Genomic DNA, 14,434 nt, shown 5'->3' with positions numbered 1-14,434 from the left:
TATTTTGAAATAACATGGAGAAAATGTGGGAACAAGCCTCAACTTCTTATTTTCCTCTACTAATCAAGACTGAAGGGATAAATCACAATCAATACATTTATTTCATCTAATTCAGACAGTGGGAAATCAGGGCCAAGTTAATTATTTCATTTGCAGGCATGCAGAGCAAACAGCAAAGGTTCTTTCGTTAGATCAACTTTTTATGCATTTCTGAAGGTAATCTTAGGCAAAGGCATGGTAACCAAGCACAGAGTGATCATTAACAGTAGGTAATAAAAATGAGCACCGTAACATTACCTCATCCTGAACTCTCATCCAAGCTATGTGTAACCTTCTCAGTACACAAGGATAACAAGCAAGTTTTAACTACCTAACCACTGTGACAGGCTGCAGCTGCAAAATGCAACTCTACTGCTTCATTAACCATGTCAAATTAATGTTGAATCCTAAATAGAAGCAGGAGTTAAACGGAGTTTTAAAAATTAAGCAAGCAAGCAGCAGTGTCAGCCCATAACTCTTCAGTCAACTCTAGTCTCCAAGAAAATACAAAATAATAAAAGAAAGAAAAATTAATGTTTCCATGATTCTGCTTGACTTCAAGCTTTTAATCATACATCTCTGCACCTTCTTCAGCTGCATCCTTTACTCACGGAAGGCTCCTTCTGAAAGGAGACCACACAATCTTCTCTCACTCTCCACTTTCACTAAAGCACCACAGCAGTCTGGGAAATCAAGTGACAGGTAAAAGAATTTTTAAAAAAAAGTGTCAAAGAAAATGTTTACACTCACCTAATTCAACTAGAATCAAAGCGAATTAAAACACATCTGTCTCCATCTTTAGACGGTACAAATTGAACTAGTAGCTTATATCTTCTGCGGTAAGGATAATACCACATTCAGTGTTTGCTGCGTATCATGCTACATGATTTTAGCAGAAACAGTGGTTTCTGAACAATATCCACAAGTAAACAGCTGAAAACAAACATACAGAAACATTAACTCAGGCAGTCTGTCCAGCTAGCTGGTAGAAGACACTTGTCTTTCATGTCCTATTAGGAGTTTTGTTGCAGCCATAATGACCTAAGGACACAGGCAAGATTGATTTTGGGCACAGAGGTATTATCTAGATATATACTTAGAAAAAGTAGACCAGCTTCCCCATATATTGAAGAAAAGCCTGTGTCTCCAAAAGCTGGTCTATTTCTTCCAAACTAGGTACTCAGCTGTGCTACTAAAAATGTAACATCTAACTTCAGAATTTGTCCTGTATAGATGATGATGGACAAGAAAGCTAAGCAGAAGAAAGGGAACGCTGTTGATTAACCAGCTAATAACAAATCCCAAGATGAGGATCATCTTACCATTTCCCTTACCCCCTTCTCTAACTGCCTTCACAGACACCCGAAGAATATAAGCCTTTGGAGTATACAACCTCAAAATAAGTGCAAATCCATTTGGACCATAAATTGACTAAAGTATTTATTGGTTGAGTGGCCTTAAGTAGTCCTCAAAAAATAATTTTGAAAAAAATAAAGATCATGTCTAATTTTATTTTTATTACATTCATACCAGGAAAAATACTACTAGAATAGTCAATGTTGTGTTCAAACAGAAAACATTTCTTTTACAGCTGTTTTCATTCTGAAAATTGATAAACACATATGAGCATTCTTCTGTGCTACAGTAAGTCAGTAGCTACACAGTCCATCTATATGAGTGCTGCAGAAGAAGCCATTTCAGTTTTTATAATTCTGTATCAAAAGTTGCAAAGAAATTAAAGGGGGGGGTGTGTATATATGTTTATACATATATACACACACATATATATACATTTTTTATAAAAAAATTAAAACGCACACACAATTTCAACATTTCCAACCACAACATAAAGACTACTTAAAAGCACTTCTGTATTAAAGTTTGCAACAAACATGTTGCTAATAGAAGTCAGAAGCCCACTACTAAATCAGCAAACTGAAATAACAAGGACAGAAAGAATGCTAATAAGAAAGCAGCTAAATCACTTCCCGTCTGAACGGCATCTAGCAATGTGCTGGGAACCCGACCTGAAGAAACAAAAAAAAAAAAAAAGAAACTGAAAATTATAGCAACCTCTGAAAGCTATAGGCTTAAGTTTCTCAAAGCCCTGATCTAGTTCTGTTTAGTTTGGGTTTCCAATTACAGCAGTTTCAAGAGCACCAGTAGTTTCAGTTATCTGAATTTCAGAAGCACTTCAGAAGACGTGTCAGCTCAGGCAACTGAATTCTAACCTGTAATGCTAGAGTTCTCATTATGCCAGTAAGTGATGGAATTTCTAGTATTTTAGTTTATTTTGAAAGAATGATGTAACACATCAGTTTAGTTTACTACATAAGGATATACATAACTGTGTTTTTCTTTTACCTTTTGAATCTGTCTTTACAAGCCACTTCAGCAGGACAGGAAGTGTTAATTATTCACCAGAAAGATTTCTGGTCTTTCCTGAATTAGTCACATGAGAACATTAATAGTCAAAGGAGAGACTGCATCACAGAATAATGGATAATAATGGGGTCCTATCTTCATCAAGAGAGTGCTGCAAAACCACCTGAGACTTGCAGATGTGTAACACAGGCGGTTCTTGCTCTTCTAATTGCATAGTAACTCCTCTGATTGAAAGAGACTTCCTCCACCCACCACAAACACTTCCTTCTACATGAACATCCTTGGAAACAACATGTCAATGGGTCAATATTGTCCTGGAGCAAGTTCTGATTTAAAACAAACACCTCTCTCTGAAGGACAGAGCCAGAGAAGCTGTAAATACTCCTTGCTACCAAGTCTTTCATTCAAGGCTCCTAAAGCACTGTGGAATTAAATGAAGAGTGATATATGATTCACTAATGAAGGAAAACATGCAAAGGGAAAAGCACGGACCAACTGTCACACACTGCATCAGTGGCAGAAATAATAAAAAATCCTTTTGAAACTTAAATGCCAAGAAGGGGACTTTTATTAAAAAAAAAAAAAGGAACATTCTACTATCCTTATCTTTATGGGTTTATAATCTCTAAACTCTTGTAATAAATGTAAGATGTATCCAAAAAAAAAAAAAAAAAAAAGAGCATTAGAGGAACAACATCTATATATTTGGAATCACAGTACCCAAGCAGAAAGCTAAAACAGGAACATGCCCAGCGTCCAAAATAAAGCCAATTGCTAACAAACTACAGACAAAAGAAGAATATATAGAGAAGAAATGGAATTCAACACTTGCATTTCTAACATCTAACTAATTCTGGAAAAGAAATAGACTCTAAAATAAGCATGTTAGAAGTATCACAAACACTCCACGTATTTGGCAACACCAGGAGTTCCAAGCAGCAGTTAGTCCACTTCCTCAAATCAAATGAGGAATCAATTTGCTCCATCTTAAGGTAATCATTATTTCCAAGCAAGTTAAATTTAAATTACTTTGCAATGAAGTATTAATCACAAAGCCTCAGTGCCAAGAAAAGGTATTTGAAATGTTCAAATACTATTGTCAATTGCTTTCTTTTGAAAGCTCAAAAATGAGTTAACACCTAGAGAAGTTACTGAGTATACATGGATTAATCCTGAAAGCCCTTTATCAGTTACAGCACAGCTGACTGTTCATCCACACATCTGTATAAAAATAAAAAAATCCCAAGATTTCAACTGCTTCAAAGAACTACTGAATTTTAAATCTTCTAAAATTTTGAGCATTTTTAAAAATCAAATTGAGATGCTTTCCATATAATTTTTTTTTCTATAAAAAACTGAATAATTACACTAACATGCTTACAAAATAAAATTGGAGAGAACCTTTATTATGGAAACATACAATGTTAAAAATGCTTTCACTCACCCTGTACTTCACTGTACAGAAGTACACAGTCAAAAGTTGATTCTAAAAATAGAAATTATCAGATTTTAAAATGATTAACATGTTAACAATTCAGGGGAACACTTGAAACCTACCTACGTGAATAAGCAAACATTTTTTAACATACGGACAATTTTAGAAACATTATTGTTCATTAGTTCACTGAAGGAGATTACTAAAAAAAAGTAACACTAGGACCTTAAACAATGAAGAAGCATTACTGCATTTGACACTAATGCCTCTTCTTGCAAACTGGTGTCAACAATGCCTGACTTAGGATTCACTTTTCTCCAGCTAACAATGCATTTCATTGAGTAAAATTGGACACCTGTTAAAATTTCAAAGAGATAACGTATTTATCAAAAAGCTAGACTCCTTAATATTGACATTAGCTTGGACCAAAATAGCATCTAATCAACAGTTAGAACAACAGTAGAATTTCCAATACTGAGGGACTCTTGCTAAATGACAGCATTTTCCCTACTTTATACATGCAACTTCCTCTGAGACACCTCTAACCAACGTACAATTAGAGATCAAAATGCTGCTGTTATGGCGACAGGGCTGATCTCAGTAACAGTCATATTGTGAAGGCCGGTTATGTTTTAGCAATTAAGTCAATGAGGACACGACTTTGGATTCTGCTTTTCTAAGTGCACAATTAGGAGGTTATCATGGAACCAACCTGCTTTTTTTTTTTTAAAAAAAAACACTTCTTCCAATCTAGTATTGCACTCCCTTCTTCTCCCCGTTCCTTAGGTGCTTAGGAATTGAATAGGAATTCTACATTCACACAAGCAGAAGTTAACAGACCCTCAAATTAAACAACTCGCCCAGCATCAGATACTACATAGACTAAAGAGAGAAACTAAAGAGAGTAATCTTCAAACAATCTCCTTTTCTCTCAGTTTGTCTGACTGCTTATTAAAATTATTTTAGGAAAACCAATTTTTATCTCCCTTCAAAATTTTTCATTACTTCCAGTTACTCTCTTTAATTTACACAAAATAAACATTGGAAATCCAGCACTAGCCAAAGTATATTTATTAAAGGACATAATGCCAATGAAAGTAATTTTAAAAATAAATTCCCTTAAACCACTAATAAAAATGCTACAACATTTAGAAACTGAAATTTATCTTCCTCCCATTGACCTACATTCTTCAAGCTCAGAGCATGCATATGGCAGCCAGATTAAACAGCGGGAAGTGAACAGGATACCTACAATTCTTTCATAAATAACGTAGGGCAGCAGTCCCTGCTGCAGGGAAGACCCCAGAGAACAGATTAAATGTAAAAATCCATCAACAATTTCCTGATACAACTTCTCTGTACAGGCAACTACTGCACTTACCACAATGTTACTACTCAGACACTATTAACAGAGAAATTGAACACACAACTGCAAATGATTTCCTTCTCCAACTCATGGAATACTGTAACTCTTCAATTAATACATTTTCCTGAGTTCAGATAAAGAATAATTTAGGGTGAATGGAGCTATGTATTACAATACACTGTCTGACTCCCAAGTTAAAAGATTTCAAAAAATGTGTTAAAAAAAAATAAAAATTAAGTTTAAACCCCACACTCCTTAAGCATATAACATTCTCACCAACTCAAATAAAAGATCCATCCCTATTATAAAAACAAACAAAAAAACAAACACAAAACTGTTACATCAAAATCTTAAATTAGGAGATAATGGATAGGCGTTTTTGCAGAACCTAAAAATACCAACCCACTTCTACTGTATGTTAACATCATCTCTATGGTCTGAAACCATTGATCGTGGTCATCCACACAAAGGTTTCATTTTCAGAAGTGTTTTTCAGAATCATTCTGCTGCATATAGTGTCCTCAACAGTATCTTCTTATGTGACCTTCTCAGTGTCCTGAGAAGATGCCTTTCTAATATCTGCAACTACTCTGACTGATTTGTGAAGTTCCTTCACAAATCTGATGTCTAGAGAAGTCAATTCATGCTGCAGCTATTGCTTGATTTTTAATTCTTCTTCCAAAACCAGAGAAGGGACTCCATGCTAATGAGCCCTGCCTATACTGAATAGACAGGAAGGATTTTTGCCATTTGAGCAAAAGAGGAGAGGAAAAAAAGGGGGAACAGATCAATGTAATTTACCTGCCTAAACTGAATATAAAGTTTACCTCTGAGATCCAAATAAGGGTTTCAACATAATCAAGATGAAATACTGTCCAAAAACTTTCACAAGGCATTTGTGATAACACTTTAAGATACAAAGTTAGTCAAGGTTGCCTGTTTGAGGAGATACAGGAGCACAGTAACATTTTAAACTTCAAAGAATATAAGCAATATTTTGCTGAGAAAATATATCACATTCATCATTCCTACCAACTGCCTCTAAAGAAGCCTGTATCTATTTATATGCACAAACTTGTAATTTAAAATAATTTTAAAATCCAGTAATTATTGGCATAGCATGTTAGTGAAAATATTCAAGTCAAAACCAAACATCTCCAATGAATGTATCCATCAAGGATCATTCTCTCAAGTCAATGCTTTGTATCACTGATTTAAACACCTTAAAGGAAATACTGGATCATGATGCTTCCACCTATTCGAGACTTCAACAGCTATCCAAGCCCAACATGCAGCAACAACAGTACCACTTCTGTGGAAGTTGGATGTTGAAGTGGTTAAAATTTATGCAATTAAAACCAGCAGCAGTATTTCCTTAAAACTGATACCTATATTATAACCCTCTAACAGACTGGACTTACCATTAGAAACTTTTGAGAACCCAAAGCATGTTCAATAAAATGAAACAATATACAAAATACAATGTATCTATGCTACCATACAACAGTTGAATATTTTACTAATTAGCATTAAGACAGATATTTCATAGCACTAACTGTGGAATAATCATTAGCACTGCCCAAATCACATTATCTTCGACTAATCACAGTTTACAAAAGACATGAAGAAGATACTGACTGACAGGAAGACAGAAAGGAACCTGGGAGGTGACCTAGACACAGGAACTTTTAACTCCTCCAAGCTTCAAAAAGCAGCACACAATCTACTTCTTCCTTGTTCGTTCCACTTGTAGGAGCAGCAGCTATGACACTGAATTTCATTCCAACCGACGAGGAAGTTACGGTTAGATTAAAAGGTGCTGGATACATCTGTCTATAATTAGCACTGCATCCGTCTACAATTAGAAAATATTTCTAAAACACTTTATATAGACTTTGAATAAATTCATGGTTTAAGCAAGTGTTTGTTTTCTCAAATTCTGGCTTCACTGAAGAAGTGAACTGAAGAAGTGAACAGACATTTTTAATCAAGCAGGCCTATTTTTGGATCTTCTTAAATGAAACACCCTCATACACCAGCTGTTTGAATTTATTCACTCCTTAGAATTATCACACAGGAAGATTAAAGGAAACAAAATAAATTACTTTTTTTTTTTCATAGAGAGAATGGTTAAATTATGGAACTACTTGCTGCAGGATGTTGTGACGGTCAAGAGTACATATGGATTCACCAAGTCATTATGCAAATTCATAAAAAAATAGGTAAGACCTACCAAGCCATAAATCTATAAAACAGAGGACGACCTTATGTCAGACTGCCAAAAGCAAAGGAGGTATACCAAGATAAGCATCACTGCATGCTTGCTCTGTCCTTATGCTTATTGCCTCGGCATCACTTACCACACAAATCAGAAACAGGGCTGGATGCATCTTTGGTCTGATCCAGAACAGCTGTTTTTCATTAAATAACAAAAATCTCCTTTCTGTTTTGTCTATTCTATTAAGTACTGCAAAAGAAAGCATTGTTTTCACATTCCTAGAAAAGAGCTTATTACAGTTAAAGTATTAAATCCAGTTCATCTGCTTTTACTATGAGTGCAAATAACCCCTATTCCTAAAGGTAAGCTTCTACGGCAAATAGAAAACTTAGCCCTGATCCAAAATATGGTACCTTGCAACATGGTTGCAAGAGGTAATTGCCCACTGTATAAAAAAAGTGAAAAAAAATTATATCTTTTGACTTGAGATGCTCGTCCAGTTGTATTATGACTGAAGGAAATCGCAAGAACCTCACAATTTATCATTCTTTATTCTGCATATTCTTATTCAAGCAGGGAACATGACAAAGTTCAATTCCCCCCCCTCAGATAGAAGCTTCTACGTCTCATAGTTTCAATGTCTTCTAAGATTAAAATCCAAGCAAAGAATTTCAGTGTCTCTCCAATGCCTGTTATCATCCTCTGTAGAACTTCCTAGGAAAACTTGTAAATAAATCAATTCCTCATGAGACTCTTTGTTTCTGTCAGTTAAATAATTGTCACTTCCATTTGTGTAACGCACCAGTAGATGAGTTACATCAGTTGACAATGGCTTTAACTACAAACTGCTTCAAGTTCTTTTACCCAAGGATTTGACAGAGTATTAAATAAGTTCCTGCATAACAAAAAAAAAAAACATTCAAGTATTTTTAGTCTTAACCTGAGACCAAAACAGAGTACAAGGACCACAGCAGGCAAATTAATTAATTACTTGATTCCAACCAACTACAGTTTCCTGTGATAGATGGCCTATAAATGTTTGTAATAAATAAAAGCAAACAAGCTTTTATCTTACAAAAAAATGGTTTAAGTCTTGTACAAGGTAGTAAGAATTAGCCTTCCCAAAACAGAAGTGTCATTAACTTATTGATTTAAATCAATTTATACTTTAGAGGGAAGAACTAACATTTCTGATCATCAATAACTGCAGAGAAACCCTGTCCCACACACAGCACTACCCACACACAGCTATCCCAAAGCACCTTATTTGATCCTCACTGCTCACTATTCACTCAAAGACCTCAGTTAATACTGAGGTCTAATAAACAGTAACCTATTTGGTAGCACATACGTTGTCTTGCATAAACTGACAAATTCCTTGCTGATCCAAAGCTCCAGTAAGTGAAAGCCTGGCTAAGGAACTGCATGATACAAGCCCAGTAAAAACTAATTCTCAGAGGGAAAAGTACGTATTTCAACAGTTTACTCAAGCCTCATTGAGGAACACCTATGTGAGGTTTCAACAGTGGTTAAAGCAAAATCAGGTTTATGAAGGCATTATGCATTCACGATGACCTACACAACCTATGACATTATAAAGTATTTATTAAAAGGACAGTCACTGAGAGTTCATATGAAATGAGCAGCTGTGATCACCAAAAAAAAGAAAGGAAAAGACCAGCCAGAGAAGAGGCTTCTTAATGGCATATATATATAGAGAGAGAGTCATTATTTGTTTAGAAGCTAAAAGCAAGCTTTGGTGATATACAGTCACAAACTAATCATGCTTATGTTAAATGATTCACCATTTGATCAAATGTTTAATTTTAGTAAACAAAATTGAGAAAAGAGCCAGATTGGCATGGCAGGGACCTGATGATACATAAGTGACTGGAAAATCCAGACTCAGAAATAAACTCTGGATTGGGCCTGCACAGAATGCTTGGGGCACAATGTCTCATCACACATATGATGCATGCAGTGTCAGAGAAAGGCAGAACAAATGGTAACATCCTGCAAAACCCCTGCTGGCATGTTCTCAAACAATATTGCCATCAGTTTTAGCTGACTACGGTACCTTATAGTTGCCAGAAATAAGATGAGATGAAACTAATCATACTGTGTTTTCAATCAACTTCCTGCTGGCTGCCACCATTTCAAGAATGGAATTCATTTGTTTTACGTCCATTAACATATTTCCTTCTTTCTGGTTCTAAGGCACTGAATGCAATGGTATGGTATCAGTCTGGACCATAAGAAAAATAAGCAGCAGTCCCTACAGTACAAAGAGAACTGTAAAAGTATTACCCTCTCTGAGATATACTGTGAAGGAGTATGCTTCTACCAGCCAAGGAGTATTTTAGCTTACAAGTCTCATCTATGCATATAACCGTTTAATAGTAAAAGCCCCAGCCCTTTGATGAGCTATACACAAGGGAAACCTTCATGGAGTCCTTTAAAAGCTAATGGGGAACTGCCAACATGTAGTTCATTAAAGGATCATGCCTCATCTCTAATCAACAAAATGGTTTAACTGGCATATATACATATACTAATATTTTAATGTATTTATTAACTTAGAGTTGAAGATGTTTATATATGCCATAAAGTGAAACAGGTTTCTGAAATCCACTAATCTAAGAAAAAACCCCAACATTACATGGTCTGTTAATCAGGACGAGAAGAAATAATTTTTCCAGATCATAAGAATGAGACATTAAGCACAGCATAAACTCTAGATGAAGTAACCTAAAATAACAACTTGCATACTGCACCCTTTCCAACCTTTGTACACTAAGACTATTCCAATAAGAAGCAAGATAGTTGCAACTGACTGAAGTTTAAGATATAGAAACAGGAAGAAAGGGGAGCAAAATATTTCCAAACAAGAAGTTGTGTGAATTTTTCATAATTAACATTAATACAGATGAGGTTTCACAATTGAGATTACAAAATAATTTTGGTTACCCAGATAAAATACAAATATCATCTCAGTGCTCCACTTGAACTTTACTTGAGCAGAAATGACAGACTGAACATTCTAAAAAGAAGGGCAAGTCTGCAGGAGATTTAAGGATGGATTCCGTGATCTTCAACAAAAAGTAAGCAAACATTGCCGCTGACCTTAGGCAGATGTTTCAGAAGTTCTGAACAGTCTCACTCAAGTCCCTTCTTTCAGCTGTTCATTTTTCAGTCTCTTAGATCTTGAAACATCAAGAGTTTAGTAGTTTTCCAGTCACTAGAGAGTCCTGAAACCTACAGGATCTGAATTTCTAATATAAAACCAAGCATTTTAAAAGAAGAACCCCTCCAACTTCGATGCAATAATACATACTAGTCTTCTCCTGTAATCTCTTTGCATGCCACCACTACCAACATGCACCTCAGGAGCTACTTCTATCACTGTTCACCAATAGGCAAGTTTTAGGCGAGAGACCCACAGCTTACTTCAATTTTAATGCTTCTTTCAGTATTTTCCTTAATGTTTCCTATCTTTGTGGATTACTGCAGAAAGCATGCATCTTACTGCAAACAGTCCTGGCTAAGCATTACATAAAATCAATCAAAAAAAAAAAAAATCACTATATTTTATACTTGACAAAATCTAGACCCTAATGTTTGACCCATTGACACTGAATTATTCTGCTACCTACATGGTTCAGGCTCACTCAAGAACAACCATGAAAGGATTCTCAACCACTGGACTGATGGGGACCAGGAAACATAAAGCAATACTATTTCTCTACATTTCTTTATTTACAAATTTCATGGAAATTACTACATTAAATTACAAGTTTCAGAACTTTTCATAGCCTCGAATGTCCTGCAGATAAAGGGCAAATATGGCCCTGTTATTCCAAAACGTGACTTGACAGACATATAAAAGTGACATGAAAGTCACAGATAAGACTCTGTCTTAAGACATGTTGCTGGTAACAACCCTAGCTGACACGTAGAGCAGCAGAATTCAACTTCAGGTGCATAAGTCTTTTTGCTATCATGATTTACTTTCTTCAGAAAGCTGGTATAAAACTGTGACCCCTTAAGTACTCCTGCCAATGCAACTTCACTAGAAGGGCATGTCTACACAGATTTAGCAGCCGATCTTTTCAAGCACTAGCAAGGCCTAGGTAAATAAGGACAAGACGACACTTAAGTTTCTTCAGGACTGAGAAGTACAACAAACCACCAAACTCTGGAAGCTGGCAGCACAGTTCCGGTTTTTGCGGGGTTTTGTTTGTTTTTTTTAAGTGAAAAAAATAGATATGTAGTTTGCCACTGTGTATTGAAATGTACCTGGCAGACACTTAAAGAAACTGAAAAACAGATTAATTTCTTCACTGTATTGGTGGAGACAGTGAGCTTTTTTTCACAATGCTGTCTTTCAAAAATATCTTACAAGAAACACTACTGCATGGATGACACGGGAGGAGGGGGGACAAAAAAATACCATTTGAATAGCTGCTTGTGCAAGGGAAACGTATGTTAAAAAAAAAAAAGTAGTGGCTTTAAAGGCAATGGGTTTTCTTGAAAGCCTCCTGTCGCCATTAAGCAGATCCTTGAACACAAAGCACCAGATTTTCTTCTCATTATCACAACACGCTCAACTAGCCAAGATTCAGCCCAATGAAAAAGTTCACTTCCAACTTTCTGCAACTCTCCTTTCACATCAGTATCATGTTACAGAACTAAGTACACTACATTTAGAGATAGCAGCAACTTGCTTTCCACTACATTACAGAAAGCATCAGGCTCAAATATGGGAGCCTAACAAAACAAAAATTAAAAAAATAATCTACTGTATACTTATAATCTGTCTTGCAAGTTCACTCCCAGCAGGGCCATGGCATTTGTTGCAGTCCAGGCTTCCGTCATAACTCAAAAATGGGATTTCATTTAAAATCCTGCCACTCCAATAAACCAACCAAATGTACAGTGACATCACTAAATCACTCTTATTGCATCTCTTTCAGCCTCCACTCTCCCAGACTACCTTCAATTGTATGACATAAATCCCAAGAAGGTACAATCACAGATAAGTGTAAATCTCAGGTGGGCCCTCAAAAGTCTGTTTAGTCACATATTCTTTGAACTTCCCATAAATAAGAACATTAGGGACTAACGTTTCTGTGTTACACATTAAAGGCGCTTTATGATCATGTGTATCTGCCAGTATACCATCTGCCATGATACATCCGATTTAAAAAAAAAAAAATAAAAATAATGGAAACATCTTCAGCAGACGTGACCCTAGAGGTGAGAGGAGTTTAGCAAGGAAGAAGCTTACTTTTTTTTCACCTTTGGCAAACAGGAATGACCCTACTTCCTTCCTTCTAAAAGGGGATCAGCCAACAGCTAACAAGGACCTTATCTATTATGAACCTCCCTGCCTTCATAAGGTGGAGAAAGAAGTACATTTTTGCCCTTAGCCTTTTCCCTGCATTAGTTATCCTGCCCTGCGCTGACCTGCGTGAAAAGCAGCGAGAGCTCCCCGTTCCCGGGCGCAGGGCAGGGATGCGTCAGGCACCGCACTCCAGGACACCAAGCCGGGCAGCCAGGGGCCCGCACTACTCAGCTGCGCCTATGAGGAGGCCAAGGCAGGCCCCGGAGCGCACCCGGCAGCCCCAAAGGAGAGGCAGCCGCTCCGGGAAACCTGAGTGTCTGGGGAAGCGAGCAGGCCTTCTCCCCGAGCTGCCGGGAAGGCCGCCGCCGAGGTGCCCGACCGGCGGGGGAGGCCGCGGGGCCACCGCCCGCGGCCAGGCCGGGCCCCCCCCGCGCCCGGGGCAACGCAGCCGCCTGCCCCCCCCGGGTCACCCGCTGCCTCTAAGCCAGGAGCCGCCGCCACCCCCGCCCGGGCCCCCCGGGACCGCGGCACACCCCGCCACACGCCGGGAGGCAGGGGGACACCCCTCTCCCCCACCGGGCACCCCCTGCGGCCCGCCCGGCAGGGGCCAGCGGCCACCCCCGCCCCGGGGCGAGCTGCCGGCTCGGCCCCCGTGACAGGCCCGAGCCCAGGGCTACGACCTGGCCCGGCGCCCCGGCCGGCCCGCCCGCCAGGCCCGGCCCGGGCCCTGCCCCCGCCCGGCCGCGGCCCCCCGCCGCCTCGCCCTTCGCCTCGCCGCCCGTCCCCCTCCCCGCGCCGGGCCAGGCCGGGCCGGCTCCAGCCCAGCCCCCTCCTCGCCCTCGGCCCCTGCTTACCCCCAGAAGCCGCAGGGGCAGCGCGGTGGCAGGCTGGGCGCCTTGCTGCGCTCGCTGCCGGCGTCTCCCATGGCGGGGCCGGGGCGCGGGGCGGCGGCAGCGGCGGGGGGGGGGGCGCGGGGCTCCCAGCCGGGATTCCAGGCCGGTCAGCTGGAGCCGGGCGCGACCACTGGGGAGGCGGTGGAGGGGAGGGCGCGGGAGGGGGGCGGCCGCGCCCTACCGGCCTGGCCCGCAGGGGAGCGGGGACGCGGCACGGAGGTCTCTGCGGCGGCCCCTCCCGCCCGCCGGTTCCTGTGACGACCCCGCTGTCGCAGCGGGGCGCGCCCGCCCTCCCCCGCCGCTCGGCCCCTGACTCAACAATGCGTGTGTGTGTGTCCCCCTCCGGCGCCTTGCTTCCCCCTGCCCTGAGCGGGATGGTTTCGCCAAGCCACCGGATCAGCTGGGAGTGGCATATACCATAGCCCATCCCCGGGGGGAGTAGGGTTAGATCGGAGGTGGGAACTAGGAGAGAAGCAAGTTTGGAAGGCATCCATAGACTCGGGAAGGGAATGAACTTCTCTGCGAGGAGGCCTGAGTGGGCTGAGGCCTGCAGAGCTACCTGGGGCCGCCGCCCTCTTTTACTTCTACCCACACGTTAGGCACATAGTGGTACAGCCAGGGAAGACCGGGGGTGTGGGGGTGCCGGCGTTAGCCGCGCATGCGCAGAGGGCCGTCGACGCGGAAGTTGGTCGGTGGCGAGGGGGTCCCCGGGGGCCTCCCCCGCGCTGCCCAGGGCCTCCCGGGTCGGGACCTG

General features: G+C 40.2%; 1 protein-coding gene across 2 annotated transcripts in view; it reads right to left on the bottom strand.

The window, feature by feature from the left end:
- ZFAND3 (zinc finger AN1-type containing 3) overlaps positions 1-14,030 on the bottom strand; it is a 149,788-nt gene extending 135,758 nt beyond the window's left edge. The window contains exon 1 of one of the 2 annotated variants that reach the window (XM_075496197.1): positions 13,642-14,030. In XM_075496197.1, coding sequence (XP_075352312.1) covers positions 13,642-13,712 — 71 coding nt within the window. In that variant the 5' untranslated portion in view covers positions 13,713-14,030. The remainder of the gene's footprint in view (positions 1-13,641) is intronic. The other variant, XM_075496198.1, reaches the window with a different exon arrangement.
- Between the last annotated feature and the right edge of the window lie 404 nt (positions 14,031-14,434).

Source organism: Mycteria americana, chromosome 3 (assembly GCF_035582795.1).
Source record: "Mycteria americana isolate JAX WOST 10 ecotype Jacksonville Zoo and Gardens chromosome 3, USCA_MyAme_1.0, whole genome shotgun sequence".
In the NCBI taxonomy this organism is placed as follows: Eukaryota; Metazoa; Chordata; class Aves; order Ciconiiformes; family Ciconiidae; genus Mycteria; species Mycteria americana.
The sequence above is the reverse complement of the archived record's forward strand: the minus strand, read 5'-3'. Positions and strand labels throughout refer to the sequence as shown.